This window comes from Lissotriton helveticus, chromosome 3_1, assembly GCF_964261635.1.
Source record: "Lissotriton helveticus chromosome 3_1, aLisHel1.1, whole genome shotgun sequence".
NCBI lineage: Eukaryota > Metazoa > Chordata > Amphibia > Caudata > Salamandridae > Lissotriton > Lissotriton helveticus.
The window spans coordinates 2027346915-2027366445 of NC_136061.1; the positions used below are offsets into that span (position 1 = coordinate 2027346915).

The 19531-nt window shown below is 48.9% G+C and overlaps 1 protein-coding gene across 2 annotated transcripts in view; it reads right to left on the bottom strand.

Annotated features, from left to right (window-relative positions):
* SLCO3A1 (solute carrier organic anion transporter family member 3A1) overlaps positions 1-19531 on the bottom strand; it is a 745165-nt gene that overhangs the window by 124351 nt on the left and 601283 nt on the right. For both annotated transcript variants that reach the window (XM_078683157.1, XM_078683156.1), the window contains exon 5: positions 10056-10220. In XM_078683157.1, coding sequence (XP_078539283.1) covers positions 10056-10220 — 165 coding nt within the window. The remainder of the gene's footprint in view (positions 1-10055; positions 10221-19531) is intronic.

The following is a 19531-nucleotide window of genomic DNA, read 5'->3' on the forward strand; positions in this document are numbered from 1 at the left end:
ATGCCTTCTCGCCCTCTGGCGATATCCGATATTGTGGGAGTTTTGGGAGTGTTGCGTCTGGTCGGACAGTAATGTGCACTGGGTCAATTAACATACGCCCTACGTCCGAATCCGCGTTGGCCCACAGATACGGAGGCAGAGTGTCAAGCAGGGATGCGTCAGCGTCGGTGATGGAAAACATGTGTCGGGGAGAGCAATGTCTAAGCAGAACGGGGTTGTCGTAAAGAAACACTCGAACTCCATCTTGAGAACACCTGATCGTCGCTCGGAAATGTTTCAGTAAGTCAAGTCCCATAATGGCGTCAGGGCTATTGGAGGAGAGCAAAAACGTGGTGTCAGTGGTGTTGTTTTCTACGTCAAAGAGGATCGGTGCAGACAAAGGGTTGGTGGAGGGCGTTCCATCGAAGCCTGTCGATGTTTTATGTGAGCCAGACAAGGGTGCCCTTGGAATCAGTCGTTTAGATAACGCACTACGTGTTGCGCCAGTGTCTACCAGAAATGGTGACTTGGTACCCAAGACCTTAGCAGTGACGTAAGGGCCCTGCTGGTCAACATAGAGCTCGACTGGATCCCTCCCTTGTCCTTGGCTGTCCTATGCGAAGTTGTGGGTGTCTTCATAGTCAGATTGTTGATATTGGTTCTGCCTGGGTCGATCAAACGTATTTGGTCTGCCTGATCTGTCGTTAGTCGTGTCATTTGGGGGCCCTCGCTGTTGTCCCTTATGTCTCGGTCCGTTTGCTATGTCCCTGGTGTCTTTGTTTTTGATCATTTCCAGAAGAACTGGGCACTGGGATTTCCAATGGCCGGTCCCTTTGCAGAAAGCACACTGGTTCTCTCTAAGGTCTGTGCGTCCATTGTAGGAAGTCAGAGTGCGGTCCTGGGGAAATGTAGTCTTAGGGACGTTCGTCTGGTAGTTTCCCCGGTATTGGTCTCGTCCTATAGTCACCCCTTGTAGTTTGGCAATCATCACCCTCTCTTTCAAGTCCTTCTTCTTTTTCTCTGTTGCCCTATCATTTTCATTTTTCTGATGTTCATAATATTGGGCCATTTGGAGAATCGCTGTAGGTTTGGATGCTGCCCAACTACTCTCGCTGGCCTGTAGTTTCTGGGAGATCTCCGATGACAGTCCCTTAACATAATTCTGGACAAACAGATGGTGTCCGGTTGCAGTGGTCATGTCCTGGCCGCTGTAATCGGAGAACACCGTTTCAAACCGGGAGAAGTATTCCGATACATCCTCCTGGGGTTTCTGGCGGCAGGCCGTTACTATCGACCAGTCCACTTTCTTTTCTGGGATCAGGGTTTTTAGTTTCTCTACGATTTTATCTGGAAGGTCTAGAATGGATTTCAGAGGCTTTTGTCCTGGTCCCCGTTGTTTATCCAGGCCATCGAGTTGTGACCAGGTATGTCCAAACAGCTCAAGGTGGTCGACTTTCCGGATTTGCTTCCACACATCAGCTGGTAGACATAACCCGAAGAACAAGTCGATGTCAGCCAGGGTCATAACCGTTGAACCCAGGGCTGTACCCAATTCAGTATAAAAGGCAGTGGGGTTTTTACGTAGATCGGGTAGAGATTTCCGGAATGTCAGAATCTCTTGCCGGTCCCATGGCTGGTAGACCCAGTTGTACACTACCCTTCCCTTCGCATCTTGGTTGTTTGCATCATCGTGAGTCCCTGTACCTCGGGGAGGAACCCAGTAAGGGGCAGCCTCTCGTATCGGCATCATGGTGTTAGATTGCTCGGTTGGTGGTTCGATCACTACGGAGGTCGTGGTTTTAGTTCCCGACTCTCGTTCAGTGAGGTGACGGAAAACCTCAAGCGTACGCGTAAGGAGGTCCGACACATCACACTCGCCCTCATCCCCAATATCGACCTTCCGGTACAGGGTCGTTAGGCTCCCGGGACCGTTGTCTCGATATCGGTCCTCGTATGCATTCAAGACGTGATAACACAGTTGTACGGTAAAATGTCGTCTGTGACTCCCTGTATACGAGTTGAACATATCCGTGATGTACTCTTCGTCTTCCTTCCTTTCTACCAGTGTCCTTGCTATCTTGTCGATCCCTGCTCGCTCATCTTTGCTCAGTCTGTTTGTTCTTGCAGGGCCAGCCCCCCGAGTCTCATGGTCGCCTAACGTTGTCGTTGATGTAGTATTTAATACAAGGGGTTCGGCTGGCACAGAGGCCATTGGGGCCGAAGCTGCGGCAGTACTTTCGTTTGTACCTGGGGGTGGCGCGTGCTGTGCTAAGGGTTGGGAAGGGGCATATGGAGGGGGCATGTAGATGATAGGAGGACCTAACAGCAGATCATCGTTAGTTCGTTGTTTCGAGGGTAAATCAGGGTAGAGCATGGAGGGAGTTCTAACCGGACACTGGCTCGGTGTTTCCATTTCTAGTTTCTGTTTAGCTTTCTCTCTTTCCTTTATCTCTTTTTCTAGTTTCTGTGCAGCTAGGTGGGCTGCTTTTCGCAGCTCTTTTTCCAACCTACTCTCAGTTTTCTTTTTACGTTGTTCAGTTTCTTTGCGCCACATGCCGAAACTGTCAAGCATAGTGGGTGTTGTCTTGTTTTTACCAAGGGCTGTTTCTAGCGTTTTTATTTTATCATCATCGAAGGATCCTATCAGGGGCCACTGACTTTCTTGACCCTTTTTCGTATATTTATGCCATAGTTTGCTATAGGCTATAGCGGTCAACCCATGCTTCGTGAACATGTCCTTATTAGGGGTGCCTTCCAGTGGGGCTGGGTGGTCCATCTCTAATAAGCGGTCCGGGCTAAACAGGCTACTAATCAGTGGGGAGAAGACAGACATGACGGCCCGTAACGAGGGACTAAAAGTCAGCACTGCCTATCTTATCACTGGGTGCAAAGACTGGACAGAATATTTCTATTCTACGTTGTTTGCAGGCAGTGAGTACCTCATGGATCAAAATAACAAAAGACCAATAAATATTCGATGGGGAGAATGAGTAGGTCCGCAAAGATCTGCGTTACCTACCCTTTTCACTATCTGCAGAAAGGGTGGTCTCTTCCCTGTTTGCAGACAGAGAATCTCCAGAAAACAATAGTTTGCGAACAACAGTTCAGTTTCAAGTAATTATTCAGTGGGGGAGAAAAAAATAGGCACGACTGCTGCCCTACCTATCCTCCACTGTTTGCAAAGAGAGAGCCCGTTGTTTCTCCGTTTGCAGACAGTGAATCTCCAAATAAATAAAAAAGAGCAATACTAGTATTTTTTAAACAATCAAGCAATCATTTCGCAACTTGTCGTGTTTACACGACCTTACCCGGACCGCATGGACAGTTTCTTGTCTTCCGAATCCAGCGCCCGATCGTCCTCTCTTCTCCGTTATCCTCGCGGCACTCCTGATGGTTCCCAGTCAGGACCGTAGATCACTCGAGAGAGGTCTGTTCGGAACCAGTGAAGTTCGGATGATCGGCTGTCAGACGAGGGTCTATCGGACAGACGCGTTCCCGATCGTTGCAGTCGTTCACTCTGTCGTCAGGACCTCTCCCACTGGATCCACGAGTCGCTGATGGGCCCCACGCTTGGGACGCCAATTGTAAAAGGGTCAGACTACCAACCAGAATATAAGGTCCTCAAGTATTTGCCCGGCGGTGTCGCCTCTTGAACCCACAAGGTATTTAAACTAATGAAGAGGCAGGCGCTGGAGACTGGAAGGCAGGAAACAAGGTTTTATTCTCTCCGGAGGAGAACACAGCAAAACAGACAGCAGGTATCGTTCTGAGGTGCTCTACCCGCATCTCTGAGGCCTGGCCTCTTATATACAAGTTAATTACTTTATTGCATGAAACACATTCTCGCTAATACTTTGATGTTCGAAAGACATCCCCGGAATCTCCCCTTCAGGTCCGTTCCCCCACATAGTTACAGTTGAAGTCCCCACCCCGGTCACAACAGGTGGTGATCATCGCGCAGTTGGATATTCCGCCGATCCATGGAAGGGGTGGGGTTCGATCGGATCTCGTAGGGCGGGGGTTTTTGATCGACCCGGGGGTCCGGCAATGGGGGGGGGGGAAGCTTCCTACTGTACTGGGGGTAATAAACAGTATCCGCAGAGCCAGGTGGTGGCCTGGGAACGGGGAAGACAAAACGGGCACACAGAAAAGAGGGGGTTTACATCAAAGTACCTGGGACCATGAAAGGAACGGAGGGAGGTGTCGTGCTGGGAACAGGATGGGATTCCGAGGCAGAGCTGCACCGAAGAGGGGTTTATGACTCGAGACATGGGAGAGCGAGGGGGTTGCCAGCATGCGGAGGGGGGGGGTGGTGCCCGTGAGGCTAGGAGAGGGAGAGAGACGCACTGGTTATCAAAAAGGGGCAGGGAAACCATGGTGTTCAAAATGGCGGTTGTTTACGTGCACGAAAAAGGGGTCAAGAAGAGCAAGAGGGCGCCGATAATGTTGACAGTTTCAGCCCAACTTTCAACAAATGATTACTCGTATACAGCTGGGTTCAGTTGGATACCTTAAGATCTAAGTGCTTTAAGGGAAAACCAGTACATCACTGCAGTATTGTGTATATATGTATGTATACTGGTAAAGCGCACTATCACCTGACAGGCATCTTGGCGCTGTATACCGCTGTGGAACCCCTCCTGGCTTTCCCTGTGAGATGCTCCCTACTGGGCACCCCAAAGGTGAAACCAGGCATCCCAGCGCTTTTTAGGGCCGTTGTGGAGATTAAGCAAGCTATTGCCCAGAGTTGCAGAGTGGGGACCCATGATTAGAGTAGGCACCGAGGCGAGAATTATCGAGTCTGTGGACATTGAGCCCAAGACCCTGCCGCGTCGGGAATTGAACCCTGGTCCCGGCCAGACCTCTGCATCAGGTTCTGCCGCTCTAACCATTGAGCCACACTTCTCCACTCCAGTATTCATTCTGTATACAAGTTGAAATCAAATGATGTGCTATTTTTATTAGGTGATGTGAAGTGCTCTGGTAGTTCCACAGCACAACATAAAATAAATAAAAAATTCATGAAAAAAGTATGCTTCCTCCACGGTCTGGCAGGGCCCTGCCTTGGTTAGGAGAAGTCACTCTGGCCCTAACCTGTAGCCCTGGCCAAGTGGGATAGTTCCCTGGCACCAGTGTAGGCTTCTTGGACCTCTCTCCGTGGCTTACTCTAGTGGGATGCATCCTGTCCCTGCCTGGGACTGTCAGCTCACTCATTCAGCCCAGTAGTGCTGTCTGACTTCATGGAACCTAGGTATGGGTTTTTGATGTGGTTTAAGCCTCTGCATCATTTGGGCCTATGCCTGAAACAACACACCAGTGGTGTACTTCCAAACCAGTACCAAACTCCACAGGGTTAGAGTTACCTCCCAATCCTGGTTATGGAAGAGACGCCAGCAACAGTGAACACAAGTAGTCGTGGGACACCACAGACAGTGGCATGTAGCCAGACATCCTAAGGTATCAACCCAAGGACACACTGGGTGTCTGTCCTCCCCATGAGAGCGCAGCCAGGCATGCCAGTTGTGTAGCTCTGTGCCATGACTTGGGGTCCTGAAACCAACAAGTGGGATCTGAGTTTGAGGTACAAAGGAAACAAAACCACTTCTGATTGCTCCAGCCATGTCATTGAAGACCCCATCGCACCAACCTTTAGGGAACCCTATGACAAGCAACTTTCACCATGATCACCAACCTGTAGGTTCAGGAGCAGTAGGAGAAAAGCAGTGCTACATGTCTACGGCCCAAATGGCACGACAGCTTGGTTCCTCATCATGCTTCCCCTCTTGCAGGGGAACTCAACAGTTCATAAAAGTTTAGGGTGCTCTAACCGAGAGCTCCAACCCACTGCACCAGGAAGGTAAGCAGGCACTTCAGTACCAGAGGCAAGCAGCTCTTCCACTGGTCCTTCCGGGCAAGCATGAGGATGTCAAGGCACAAGACTCTTCAAACCACTGCTGAGCCACATGGGACTGAGCAACTAGGTATCTAACTAAAAAGGGGGTTCGCTCTATGTCATCATTGCTCCTCTGCACCCGTCATATCCCATGGGAGGCAAGGATCAACCCTTGCTCTTCCAGAGTTATCTGCCTAGTTTACAGCCCCAAGCTGTGCTGATGGGCCAAGACCCTTTCCCTGTGGAGGTACCACTAAAGAACTACTGGGACCCCCACCTCCAAGCGACTCATGTGAAGGTCTCTGGAATGCATATGTGCAGCTAGGGCAGCTCCCTTCCTTAGCCTGATAACCCCCTGTAACTGTTATGGTTTTTGCCTGGGGGCTTTGAGCAGCGCAGGGTCTCTGCCATGAAAAGCTGGGGTTTCCCTCCTGCCCCTGTCTCATTCCCATTGAAGCTGCTCTGCTGCCCATATTGGCCACTTAAAGCTGAGACAGGTTAGGTTCGGCCACAAAGGGCCCAGATAGCAGGGTCTCACGGGCCAAGCTCAGTAAGGCACTGCAATTCTGTTTCCAACTGCTAAACAGCTACAGACACGTCCGCCAACCAACAAATAAGGGAAGGAACAGGCCGTGGGCTTGAGTTCCATCTGTGAGGCAGCCAAGGTCGGGCGTACAAGATCCCTTGAACTGTTCCACCATCTATGATTCATTTACAAGTTCAACTAAGGAAACCCACTTTTGCTTCCTCCAGACAGTCATTTGATCATACTCTCAGCTGTCTGCCAGGGCCAATCTAAAGACCTCTTAGAAGCATTCACTCAGTAGTAGTGATGGGTGGTGTGTACAAGGACAGGGACTAACTCAACACAAGCATATGACCCACACTCACCGGGAATCACTTGTTCTCGGGAAATAATTACAATCCACAATCCTTTTCATGAATGGTGTTCAGCAGGTTATCCATTTTAGTCAGCGAAGAGTAGACACATCCTGATCCATTCAGAGTAGCAAGTGTGTAGCCCGGACATGTAAGTGCATCACAGACCTGTTATTGTTCCGCACTCTACCATTTGACACAGCTGCCACAGGTCTTTCTCAAAATAGAGACTACAGCACACCTTCGTAATGAGTGACGGCTGCCCCGGCATCCCACAAGACACTCACAGCTGTACACCATGGTCCATCCAGGGAGTCCATTGGATGGTTGGGTTAACCTCCCCAAATGTAGTCTACCAGCTCCATGAAGCAGCTGCAAGTAGTTGGACAGGCTGCGTGCCCCGCACAGACTGCAGAGGAACACCATGAACATCCAGAGGGGCAGGCCAGGTCATGGGATTCCCAGCAGCTGCCACTATCCCCAAGACACAACCACGTTTTGCCTGTGCTCCAGAGCCTCTTCCACACACAGCTCCTCCTGCAAGACACTACAGAGTGTGCTTCAATCCGAGGCTGGCCGACTGTTGCAGCCCCTACAAAAGATCCTGGAGGAGCCAACTCTACAACCTCCTCAAAGACTTCCCCCTCTCTGCCCACTTCCTTGTGGCACGCCCTAGCCTTCTACTCGCCCTCTGCTCTCTGTTACCTCAGAGCCAGGTTTGGATTCTATAATTCTTCTAGACAGTTGAGATCCACCAACAAATTTTTGGCAGAGTACCCCAGAATTCAGCGCAAAAGAGAGGGAGGAATCAATCAATCAATCAATCAAAAACATTTGTAGAGCACGCTACATACCCGTGAGGGTCTCAAGGCGCTGAGGGGAGGGAGTGCTGCTACTGCTCGAAGAGCCAGGTCTTGAGGAGTCATCTGAAGGTTAGCAGGTCCTGGGTCTGCCGCAGCTCGGTCGGGAGGGTGTTCCAGGTCTTGGCGCCGAGGAAGGAGAAGAATATGCCACCGTAGGTGGTTCGTTGGATGTGGGGGACGGCGGCTAGCGCGAGGCTGGCGGAGCGGAGCTGGCGGGTGGGGGTGTAGAAGCGTAGTCTGCTGTTCAGGTAGGCTAGTCCGGTGTTGTGGAGAGCTTTTTGTGCGTGGGTGAGGAGCTTGAACGTGATCCTCTTGTTGACGGGGAGCCAGTGCAGGTTTCTCAGGTGGGGGTGATGTGGCTGCGACGTGGGGTGTTGAGGATCAGGCGGGCGGAGGCGTTTTGAATGCCCTGTAGTAGTTGTAGGTGCTTGGCCGGGATTCCCGCGTAGAGTGCCGTAGTCCAGCCTGCTGCTGACTAGGGCTTGGGTCACCGTTCTACTGGTTTCGGTCGGGATCCACTTGTAGATCCTATGGCGCATGCAGAGGGCGTTGTAGCAGGAGGAGGAGATGGTGTTGACCTGCTTCGACATGGAGAGAGAGAAGTCGAGGATGAATCCTAGGTTACGTGCGTGGTCCATTGGTTTTGGTGCTGCTCCCAGTGTGGTCGGCCACCAGGAGTCATCCCAGGCAGAAAGGGTAGGGCTGAGGATGATGACCTCCGTCTTGTCCGAGTTCAGGAAGTCCCTTAATGTATCTGGAATCAGTAGCCTGGACTAAGCTTTCTCTGGAGGCGCTAATCCTCTGTTGCTCACCTTCCGAATTATGCTGTCTTGTGCCAGGACACTCCTTGAAGAAACTGTGCATGCACCAAATTGCTATCATCATCTCTGCCATGATTTGTGTACCGAGCGGACTGAGTTGCTGGCGCGCTCTTCACTTTATTGTGTTTCGGTGCAACTTTCATTAGAGGTTTGGGACAAAGAAGCACTCATCGGTGATATGTTACGGCACTGCAGGCATGTCATTGATATCCTTGTGTGTGTGTTTGTGCATTTTTATTAGGAAGTTGGGTACAGCTCTAGAAAGCTGGGCGGTAAACTCTGCTACACAGTGGTTGGCAGTGTTTTTGCCAAACTCCGCATTAGCTCCGCGAACCCCATCGGTGTGGTGGAGTTTACCGCCCAACCCTAAACATAACTCAGTTACCATGGCAAATTTCAAAATATATTGTGAATGAATTGATAGTGTAGTTCTTGTGAAATAACGAGGCATAACCAAAGCAGTAGCATACACTGGACATGCTTCCTGCCTTTAGTTCTTCTGCAGGAGAACATCTGGCAATTGTACCTAGTACTCACCTCTGCAACAAAATTGCATCATGGCAAAAATTAGCTGGACAGTATAAATACAGCAGTCTAACATTATCCACTCATGCAGAGTTTGAAATACAGCACTAGTCGATAATGTACGGTAAAGATATGACAGGTGGTATAAACCTTACATGAGGTAGCAAGCGTCATTTCCCAAAGGGTCACCTTTCTTCTCAGGTTTTACCAATCTGAACCCGAATCTACAAGGCCCATCAGGAAACTTTAGGGTGACTAGGAAGGCATATGGTGATACTTGTAGGGCGAATAGAGGTGTCCTAGATTATACATTTACAGCTCCAGGCCATATGCATGATGTTCCACATAACCACCCACAAGAAGAACTCTGACACTCTTCCAACCATTACTAAGCCTTTTGACATCTATTTAATAAATGTGCCAAACTCTTGAAAGTGCTTATGAATCCTTTGACTCAAGAATCAACAAAGTGACCCATTGGCTGAGACATGTTCACGTCTGTCCATTGAATAAATCAATGATCATTCAAAGGGAAGAAAAACAGAGGAAGCCCAAATTCTCCTTTGCCCAAAGTCAGATCTTAAACCAACGCATGTGGTTGAGAATATGTTTGAAAATTGAACAATTCAAACTGCCGTTTTACTTAAATTCAACATAGACTGCGTGGTGACTAAAGAATGTTGACTGCGGTCAATTGTGATTAATTGCCCATCAGTCTAGGGTATCTGTGCACCCCACTCTCAAGAGCTCTGAGGCAGATGCTAGGAGACATGTTTAATTCTTTTTTCATAAATTATAAAGGGTTACTAATTTAGTTAGTATACCCCCTTATTTTTACTTTTTTTTAAATGTGGAATTGCATACTGTTGACCTCTCCGTGTTTCTCTCTCTTCAATTCTGCTTTTTGAAGGTTTCAGTTTATATTGTCCACTGACCCATTTAATCTGTCAGTTTGAATAATGCGCATAATAGGTGATGCATTGAACCTAAGTACGCCAGGCTACCTTTCTTACTTTGCTACTACACACCCCAAGGGAATTAAATAACATTTCTCTTTTTAGACACAAAAAATAAACAAGAAATATCTTCGCTTACCTAGAAGTTGATTGGCAGATGACGTTGTGAGGTTAAACTGCTGTTCAAGATATTTCCCCAAAAATGCAGCAAAGCCTGCCACCACCGCAATCTCCATGCATGCAGCAAGAACTATGCAGGTGAACACAGGGTTTGAGAGCAAATGTTTTGTGACCTTTGGAATAACTGAAAAAAAGTCATAAACAAAAGTTGTTATTTACAGATCCGCCTCTTACCCCTATAAACAAGCTTTTTTACAACTTTTGATGTCAATAACCTTTCTTCGGAGATAGAAAAAGTAAGCTGTTATAGTAGGAAATTATTACATTGTCTATGACAATGAAATGGCTCAACTCGTTGCCTATGATTAAGCTTGAAGTTTCAGTCTTACGTTATTCTGTCAAACAGTACATTCATCATAACATTTATTGCACCATTTATCATCATTTTAAGCAATTTGTTCTATCGGGTGTGACTGCTGGCAGTACAATACAGAGAACCTCCACGGAAAAATTACTGTCGAGACGTTTTATACCTTACAATGGATATTGACACCAACATAGCAAATCACATCACCAACTGATATATCGACTTGGAGTCCTGCCATACTGTTCTTAGCTCTGAAGAGCTAAGGACTGGGAAAAAAAACTAGCATTGTATTGTTATAACCCTAACACAGGGATCACAGGCACATCCCTTCCTTTCTTCCACCTTGTGCAGCTCACCTACATAGGTGATGATGGACCATTCAAGATTGGCCCATAAAAGACCACTGGGCAAACTGTTCCAAAGACTTTTTCGATTTCATACCAAGACTTCAAAGAAGGTGGAAAGAATGTCACCACGAAGAGATATTGAAAGACGATAGAGCAAACCTGATTGTCAGCATAAAAACGGACATTAGCAAAATGGACTGCCTACACTTTACACCTACTGATAAAAAAGTCAAGGAACCTTCGTCACAGAACTCACATCACATAAAAGTAAGGAGCTTCCTTATAGACACAGGTGATACATATGTGCCCATTTCTTGTGACAATTCTCCTCAGAAGGGACTACAAGTTGTAGAATGGATAGCAGTAATTGATCAATATTATTTCGCATGGAGGCAATCCCTTTCAAAGCAGACCCCCATCTCTTGTCATACTCGGCAATAAATACATATTCAGCATTGCACTGCCAGTACTAAGCAGACATACATGACACAAGATAAGGCAAGCATTTCAGTGGTCTTGTCTTGTGTGGTGAATTTAGGGAGCACTGATTGATCATCCTCCCTTAGCAGAGGCATATCTGTGCTGGACTCTAGTGGACTTCAGTGGCACAACGGCCAAATGGGAGGGGGAAATGGTCCACTCCTCTATTTCTAGCTCACCCAATAGGCACAAAAGGATTACTTTCTGTAGTTCTTGCCCAGCAGAAAAGCATAGCGCCGCATATGGAGACTGCAAATATTTTCACCAGTGACACAATGATGATCCAGGAAATTAAAAGGGGGGGCCCTTGGCCCCCCCACCCGCATGGCGGCGCGGCGACCGCCTCCCCCTTAGTGCCTCTCGATGGTGGGGCGGGCCCTCGTGGGCGCGACCCGCCACCGATTGGCCGGCGACCTCCCTGACCCGGATACCAGGGTAGGATGTCCGGGTCAGGGGGGGGCGTGCTGCTGGAGAGGCTGGGCGGGGGGCGTTGCCATCCCCACCCGGCCCCTTGTGAATAAAGAGGCGGGGAGCGCCCGGGAGACCCTCTTGTTCCCTGGACGCTCCCCTACAGCGTGTTGTGCCCCGCGCTCGGGGCTTCTTTGTTAACTTCCTTTTGTTCCCCTTCTGCAGGTACTACAGCTTCGGGACGGCCTCGTCGGAGCTGGGCAACTGGAGGAGCGTCGCAGGATGGGGCCACGAGTGGAAGTGGCAGGAGAACGGGCACCGCAGCAGGAACAGGGCTTGCGGCGCAGGAAGGAAGAGCTGTGCTGAGCAGCGTCGGTGTCACACAGAGCCACTGGGTGTGAGCATGGCGATGGGGCTAAAAGGTGAGCTCATGGGCCGCGGGTGCCGTGATTCTCGCTGCTAGACTGTTGTTGCAACGTACATTTTCGGCATCTCTCTTAATTCAGACATCCGAGTCCCAGGAACAATCGCGGGGTTACACAAGCATGTTGTATCATTTACAGTTTGTTTGTTCCTGTCGTTTTGGTTTATAAAGTCCATTTGCCAAAATATTGAGGGGTTCGCTGTGCTGCTGCTCATGAGGGACCCATTCATAAATCGCAGCAGTTCCTCCATGCTTTCTTTCTGGAGGGTGAGTGCGTGTGTCTTTGCATACACAGATGTCCATTAATTTCAGTCTTCTCCAAAATGCTGCGTTGAATTGTAGAAACCCGATCTGTCCCTTATTCCCCCATCTCTCCTTCGAGTTCTCATGACGATGGGTGACAAAAAGAAGGTGAGCTCATGGTCCAGTGGTGCCGTGTTTATCACTGCACGAGTGTGTAGCAACTGATGGCTGGCTAGGTATAGCTCGGTTGGGTAAGGCCTCAGCAGTGCCTAGGTGGGATGTTACAGGTCGTAGGTTACAGCACCTTACATGGCCTTGGTTCCTCGTTGGTTTGGATACGCCATGGTGGGCGGGCATGTTTGAGGCAAATAATTGGGATTGTAATTGGGATGTTCTGTCCACGTGCTCGTGCTTCTGGGGCACAACTGATACGGCGGTAGCCAATGCTGTGCTGGGAGGGGGGTGCCCTGGGCCTGGTGAGGATGTAGCCTAAAGGCTAGGGTAGTCGACCTCAAATCCGGGGAACTGAGTTCGAATTTTGGCAAATTAACATTCTATGATTCTGGGCAAATCACTTAATCTCCCCTTGCCTAACAAAAAATGCATGTGTCCATCTGCTGCTCATACAAGCGCTCTGATACCTGATTTCGGGTCAAATTCGCGCTCCTACGTCAATCTTTCTGCATTACAAAAGCTGTTTGGCACTATAAAAGAAGATAGCATGCAAGTCAAAATTACAGATGCAAGTAGCTAGCATCACCGGTAACTACTAGAAAAGAAAAAAAAAAGTTGTTTAAAAATAAAACTAATGTCCTCTGCAAGTAGGGGAAGCAATGGAGCTTTGAAAGAGTGTAGCCCGAGTTTATGCATCTGGGATAAATGATGTGTTGCAGTAAAAATAACGCTCGTTCGTTAGTGAGCTACTCGCGCACATAGGGCGGTACATTGTTCTGTAGCCCGAGTTTATGCATCTGGGTAAATGATGTTGTTACAGTAAACAACATGCGTTGTAGGCTGGCAAACGCAGAACGGTTTACTCTTACATTAATGTGCTTAATGACCATGGCCGTAACTTTAAAGAAGTAAACAGCATTGGACTCTGGGAGTCTTTGTCGATAACCTAACATGCTAAGTTTGTTAGTTGGGCAACTGACCGACAGCTCGGGGTGTTGTGCAGTTGGGAAATGTGTGTTTTTCATGGATAAGCTGTGAGGTTAGTCAGTGGCCCAAGTCCATGCATTCACGGGAATTGTGCAATGACGCACCACCCACACTTTGGTGCGCTCTTATATAACATGCGCAGAACAGTGTTCGCTAAATCAATTAGCTCACTGACCATAGCGTGGCACTTTAGTTAAAAATATAAAGCAAATCACATGTCGTCCATAACTAGCAGCCCACATGTTTGGTCTGGCGAGATTGCTCTGTAGCAAAAAAAATCTATGTAAGCGCTACCGCGTGCGGTGAAAGGAAGCAATTGTTTGCCAGTATCTGACGTGGCACATGTGAGAACGGAGGGATCTTACATCTTGCATGTATACACACACTTTTCCATTACCTGCCACGTCTGCTTTGAAAACGTGAAGTCCCATTTATTGAAGGCACATGTGAGAACGGAGGGATCTTACATCTTGCATGTATACACACACTTTTCCATTACCTGCCACGTCCGCTTTGAAAACGTGAAGTCCCATTTATTATTAACAAACTCGAGGATTGCATTCTTAGCCGACACTGCGAATTACAAGGCGCACATTGTCAACTCTTGCTTACCGGTGCATCTGCTGTCAGGCCCCCTTTTTTCAGATGAGCATATACAATGTCTTGGTTGGATTAGTGTGATAATGTAGCTCAGGCAGACTCTGCCCGCTAGCCAACAGAATAGGAAGTTGAGGCATTGCAGTGGGAGCAGTTCCATTTAAGTAAATTTCGCCGTAGGTAACGCTACTGTTTAAATATTAAAAATGATGGTGGCATACTTTGCCACACACAGAGCTGACGTGAGGCCTATGCTACCATCTAGTGGTCTAGTAACTACATGCCGGGCCCCCAAGAGAGTGCATGGCCAATGAGGTAGGGACCGTAAGCATGGGATCCCGGGTGCAAGCCTCGCTCTGGCCAAATGTCTCGATTCCCCCAGCACTTCGACTAGGAATATGCCCGTGCTACTAATCATCTGAACAATTTTCCCGGGGAATACAAAATAGTATACACAATGTAATTGAGAGGGGAGGAAGTTTATTTGTTTATTTTATTTATTAATGCGTGTTGTAGGGCACGGACGGTACCCGAAAGCGTCAGGGCGCTTCACAATAGGGACTGAACTGAGGCATGAGGGGAACTTTACATGTGAACGGATTACAAAAGCAGAAGCGGCGGGACATGAGGTATAAGTGACAATTGTGAGCAGGCGTAATACATGAGGTAGCAAAAGTGTACAGGAAGGAAACGTGACAAGTGTGCAGGTTACAAGAGAATACAAAGTGCAATTAGAGGTATACTACTGCAATATAGGCTAGGCACTCAGGCACAAACACAAATCTTACGTAGGCAATGATGGCATTTGGGCAAGTATCAAGGGCAAACAGAATGCGAGAGGAACAAGCTTTGGCAAAGCCGACTGTTCTGACTTTAAGGGAGTGACATTGTCATCCCACCTAAAGCTCTGTCCGTGGGAGCGCGGATGGTAATATGATGTGATACCCAGGTTGATAATACTACATACAAGGTGCGTCACCATGGCGCGGTGTATGAGCCACCTATATGCTGTTGTAGTCACAGTCCACATAACAGTCGGGCGTGATGCAGCCGAATGCAGGATTACTTGATACACACATGCAGACTAATTGCTCCTGGTGTACCTGCCAGATGTTAACCTGCAGTTCACACAGAGTATTTTTGTTGATGTTAGTTATTGATGCGTTTAGTATAGGGCGCAAACTTTTTCCCACGGATGTCGGAGCACTGCACAATAGGAACAGATCTAATACATGAGGAGAACATTATACGTGAACGGGGTACGAAACAGATGTCATGTTACATTGAGGTAAATGGCCGGTTGTGGCCAAACTAAGTCAGGAAGTAGCAGAAAGTGCACAGAAGGAAAACGTGACCAGTATACAGGTTACTAGAGGAAACACGGTACTATTAGAGGTATGATACTGCAGTAGATGCCAGACACACGGAACAAAAGTCACGTAGGCAATGGTGGCACTTGTTCAAGTATCAAAGGCACACATGTGAGGGGTACAAGCCTTTGGCGAAGCCAACAGTTTGGACTTTACAGGGGTGACCCTGGCAGGAGCACACATGCATGAGGATGATAACACGTAATGGCATGTTAAAGCTAGATCGTTGGTCTTGCTAATAGGGCTGCAATTTTGACATCGGTAGGGTGGTGGTCGGTCCTGTGTTTCCTTGTTACGGCACATGGCACGTGAGGCCCCTTCAGCCAGTCCTGTTTCAGCTAGCAATACTGTGGTTCTAGCGCCATTAGTTTCCAAGTAACAGGAAACTAACTCCGGCAACAGAGCATCGACCAAAACAAATACTAGTCTACTGGGGGCTGCATACTGAGGTTCTGTCAATTCTGGCGCACAGTGCTGCAGTGTCCAACACAGTGTTGATTGAAATAATTTGCACAGTTCTTTGGCCGGAAGCCTATTACTAACTGGGGGACTGGTCTCTGTAGCCATTTGCATCATGTGCGGGTACACTAGCCTGGGATAGGACTTAGCGTAAGAGGGCAATGTAATGCAGGCATGTGTATTGCAGCTCTCATCAGGAATCCGAGACGCTAATGGTTGTTTGTCTCCCCATTTATGTACGGCCGAGTTCATGGCGGATGTCCTGGAGGTGCTCCACACCGCAACGACTGCTACGACTCCAACTGGCAGACAGCCGATGGGACGTGTACATCGGATTGGACCCATTGGAGATACCTGGGCAAGGCTACACGCCACGTCAACGGCAGGGGATGGACAGCCAAGGGGTTGCAGTTTCTCAAACCTGTCAACGCAGGGGAGGAACTCGCCGCGGGGCATCATCAGGCTTCAACAGCTCAACGAAAGCAGCAAGACGTGCGACGGACAATGGTGACTTGGTTGTGGGCCACTCATGTGTGAGGCGTGCCAAATATGTTTATTTTCCTTGCAAGTGAATGTAGGAGGAGGGCAGAACAGAAGGGGTTTCCGTCCCCTTAGGGGAAGAGGGGGGTATACGCCCCAGGCAGTTAGTAATTATTTTGGTCTGAGCTACTCTCCTAACAACTTACTCTCCGTCAGTGGCGATACTTCACCTGGGGGGGAACGATTTGGCCAAACTGGGCGGGCACATCCTTATTGAGGAAATCATCTCTGCTGCGTGGTGGGCGGCCAAGACATGTCCGGGTCAATGTTTTTCTTTCTGGAGACCGTAGGAAAAGGGCTTATGCCCAGCCAGTTAGGAAAGTCTTCCAGGGACTCTTAGCTCAGCAGCCCGCCCCCCCCCCCAGTGGTGATACTTCGCCTGGGGGAAAGTCATTTGGCCAAACTGGGGAGGCGCACCCTTATTGGGGTGATTATCTATACTGCGGGGTGGGTGGCCAGGACTTGCCCGGGTTGCACAGTAGTATGGTCGCATCTTATCCCTGGTGACAGTGGCGAGAGGGGTACTCGGTCAGGGCATTGAATCACTCGGTAAAGAGGATCAACACACTGTTTGGCAAACTATTTCAAGCCCTCCGTTTGCAGACGATTCCACATGGGGTATCTGGGGCGCTTAGTTCTACCTGGGGGACAGGGTACACTTGACTGCGGCAGGGAACGTACGGTGGGCTAATAATCTATGGACCTGGTTGGAGGGGTTTTTTGCAAAAGTAAGTATGCTCCTGTGTAGGTAGGGGGAGGCCAGATCGTCGGTTAACAATGCTGGCCTGTGGCGGTAAGGTCATGACCGGTGAGCAGCTATTTTAAGGTCTGAGGGGGCGGGCATCATCCAATGGAGGTTCCCGCCCAGGGGGAGGAGGCCATTGGCCCCTCCTAGAACTTCAGGGGCAAGGTAATTGGTGCTTCAAAGGGGCGCGGGTTGGAGGAGTCACGCTTTCCTTAGGCTGGTAGCCACCCCGCGCGCGCATACTTGTGACGTCACCGGATGACGCAGAGTAAGGGCCCTACTTAAGTGAGTAAATGGAGTTCACGGCGTGGACCGGGTAATTACCGGGCCCGGCTGCGCATGCGCACATCTCTAGGTGAGGCGCAGCTAGTAGGACCTGACACCGGTTAGCGACCTTGCCATATGGCCAGAAATGTAGGATACAAAAATCAAGATGAGGATGTTAGATTCGGTTAGGAAACAACCTGTATTAGAATTTTGTTAAGGTTAGCCTCTCAAACTTGTTGACGATATTGTATCTAATGTCCTGCTGATTTTTGTATAAATTGTTGACCATGCAATTAAAAACCTTTTTAATTTCATATCTTAATAAATACGGCCGGGGGACTAGCCCCCGCCTTCTAAAGATAACCAGGCCTCATGTTCATGTTTCTGGGGTTGGTGTGGTCGGATGGGAGGGGGGGCCGCAGCCAGTAGCTGACCATGTGAAAAGGGGGGGCCCTTGGCCCCCCCGCCCGCATGGCGGCGCGGCGACCGCCTCCCCCTTAGTGCCTCTCGATGGTGGGGCGGGCCCTCGTGGGCGCGACCCGCCACCGATTGGCCGGCGACCTCCCTGACCCGGATACCAGGGTAGGATGTCCGGGTCAGGGGGGGCGTGCTGCTGGAGAGGCTGGGCGGGGAGCGTTGCAATCCCCACCCGGCCCCTTGTGAATAAAGAGGCGGGGAGCGCCCGGGAGACCCTCTTGTTCCCTGGACGCTCCCCCACAGCGTGTTGTGCCCCGCGCTCGGGGCTTCTTTGTTAACCCACCCACCATCCCTGGAACAAAAATGGTTGATGCTGTATTAGTCGTGTTAGGTGTAATTTTGAGGTGATTGTTGCCATCCTGGCTATGCACATGGAAAATTGTCGGGTTATATATTATGCGGATGATGCTTTCTTTAGGAATTTTCCCCTTTTAGTGAACGGTAAAATATGTTATAATTTGCAATTGTGTGTAGGAAGTTTTTCTCCTTTTAGTGTACTGTGCTGAAATATTTTATAATTTGCAATTGTGTTTAGGACCTTTTTCCCTTTGTAGCCTTACAGTGATGCTTTGTTGTGTTAGTCAGAGTAGTTGTCCATTAGAATTTTTTCCCATAGGTCGTCGTATTTATTAGGTATGGGGCATGCGGTAAGGTCATGACCGGTGAGCAGCTATTTTAAGGTCTGAGGGGGCGGGCATCATCCAATGGAGGTTCCCGCCCAGGGGGAGGAGGCCATTGGCCCCTCCTAGAACTTCAGGGGCAAGGTAATTGGTGCTTCAAAGGGGCGCGGGTTGGAGGAGTCACGCTTTCCTTAGGCTGGTAGTCACCCCGCGCGCGCATACTTATGACGTCACCGGATGACGCAGAGTAAGGGCCCTACTTAAGTGAGTAAATGGAGTTCACGGCGTGGACCGGGTAATCACCGGGCCCGGCTGCGCATGCGCACATCTCTAGGTGAGGCGCAGCTAGTAGGACCTGACACCGGTTAGCGACCTTGCCATATGGCCAGAAATGTAGGATACAAAAATCAAGATGAGGATGTTAGATTCGGTTAGGAAACAACCTGTATTAGAGTTTTGTTAAGGTTAGCCTCTCAAACTTGTTGACGATATTGTATCTAATGTCCTGCTGACTTTTGTATAAATTGTTGACCATGCAATTAAAAACCTTTTTAATTTCATATCTTAATAAATACGGCCGGGGGACTAGCCCCCGCCTTCCAAAGATAACCAGGCCTCATGTTCATGTTTCTGGGGTTGGTGTGGTCGGATGGGGGGGGGGCGGCAGCCAGTCGCTGACCATGTGTAAGAGATTCGTAATTCGTGCACAGAAGGCAACACTAGTATGAAATGTGTTGTGCAGGTTAAAGAATACATAGGTATTTATACATAAATGTGTCCCCTCCTGAGGTGCAATACTTATTTATATTGCACACCAAACAACTTATGCCGCCACCTAAAAAGTTTCCATTACAGACACAACACCTTTGTACTTAAGTTTTCAAGCGCTGTTTTCAAACTCTATTATCAATCACATCATTGCATTTTCGAAATATGCTGCAATTCGTGTTTTACAATGTGTATTAATTAGAGTCCAATAATATCATGTGT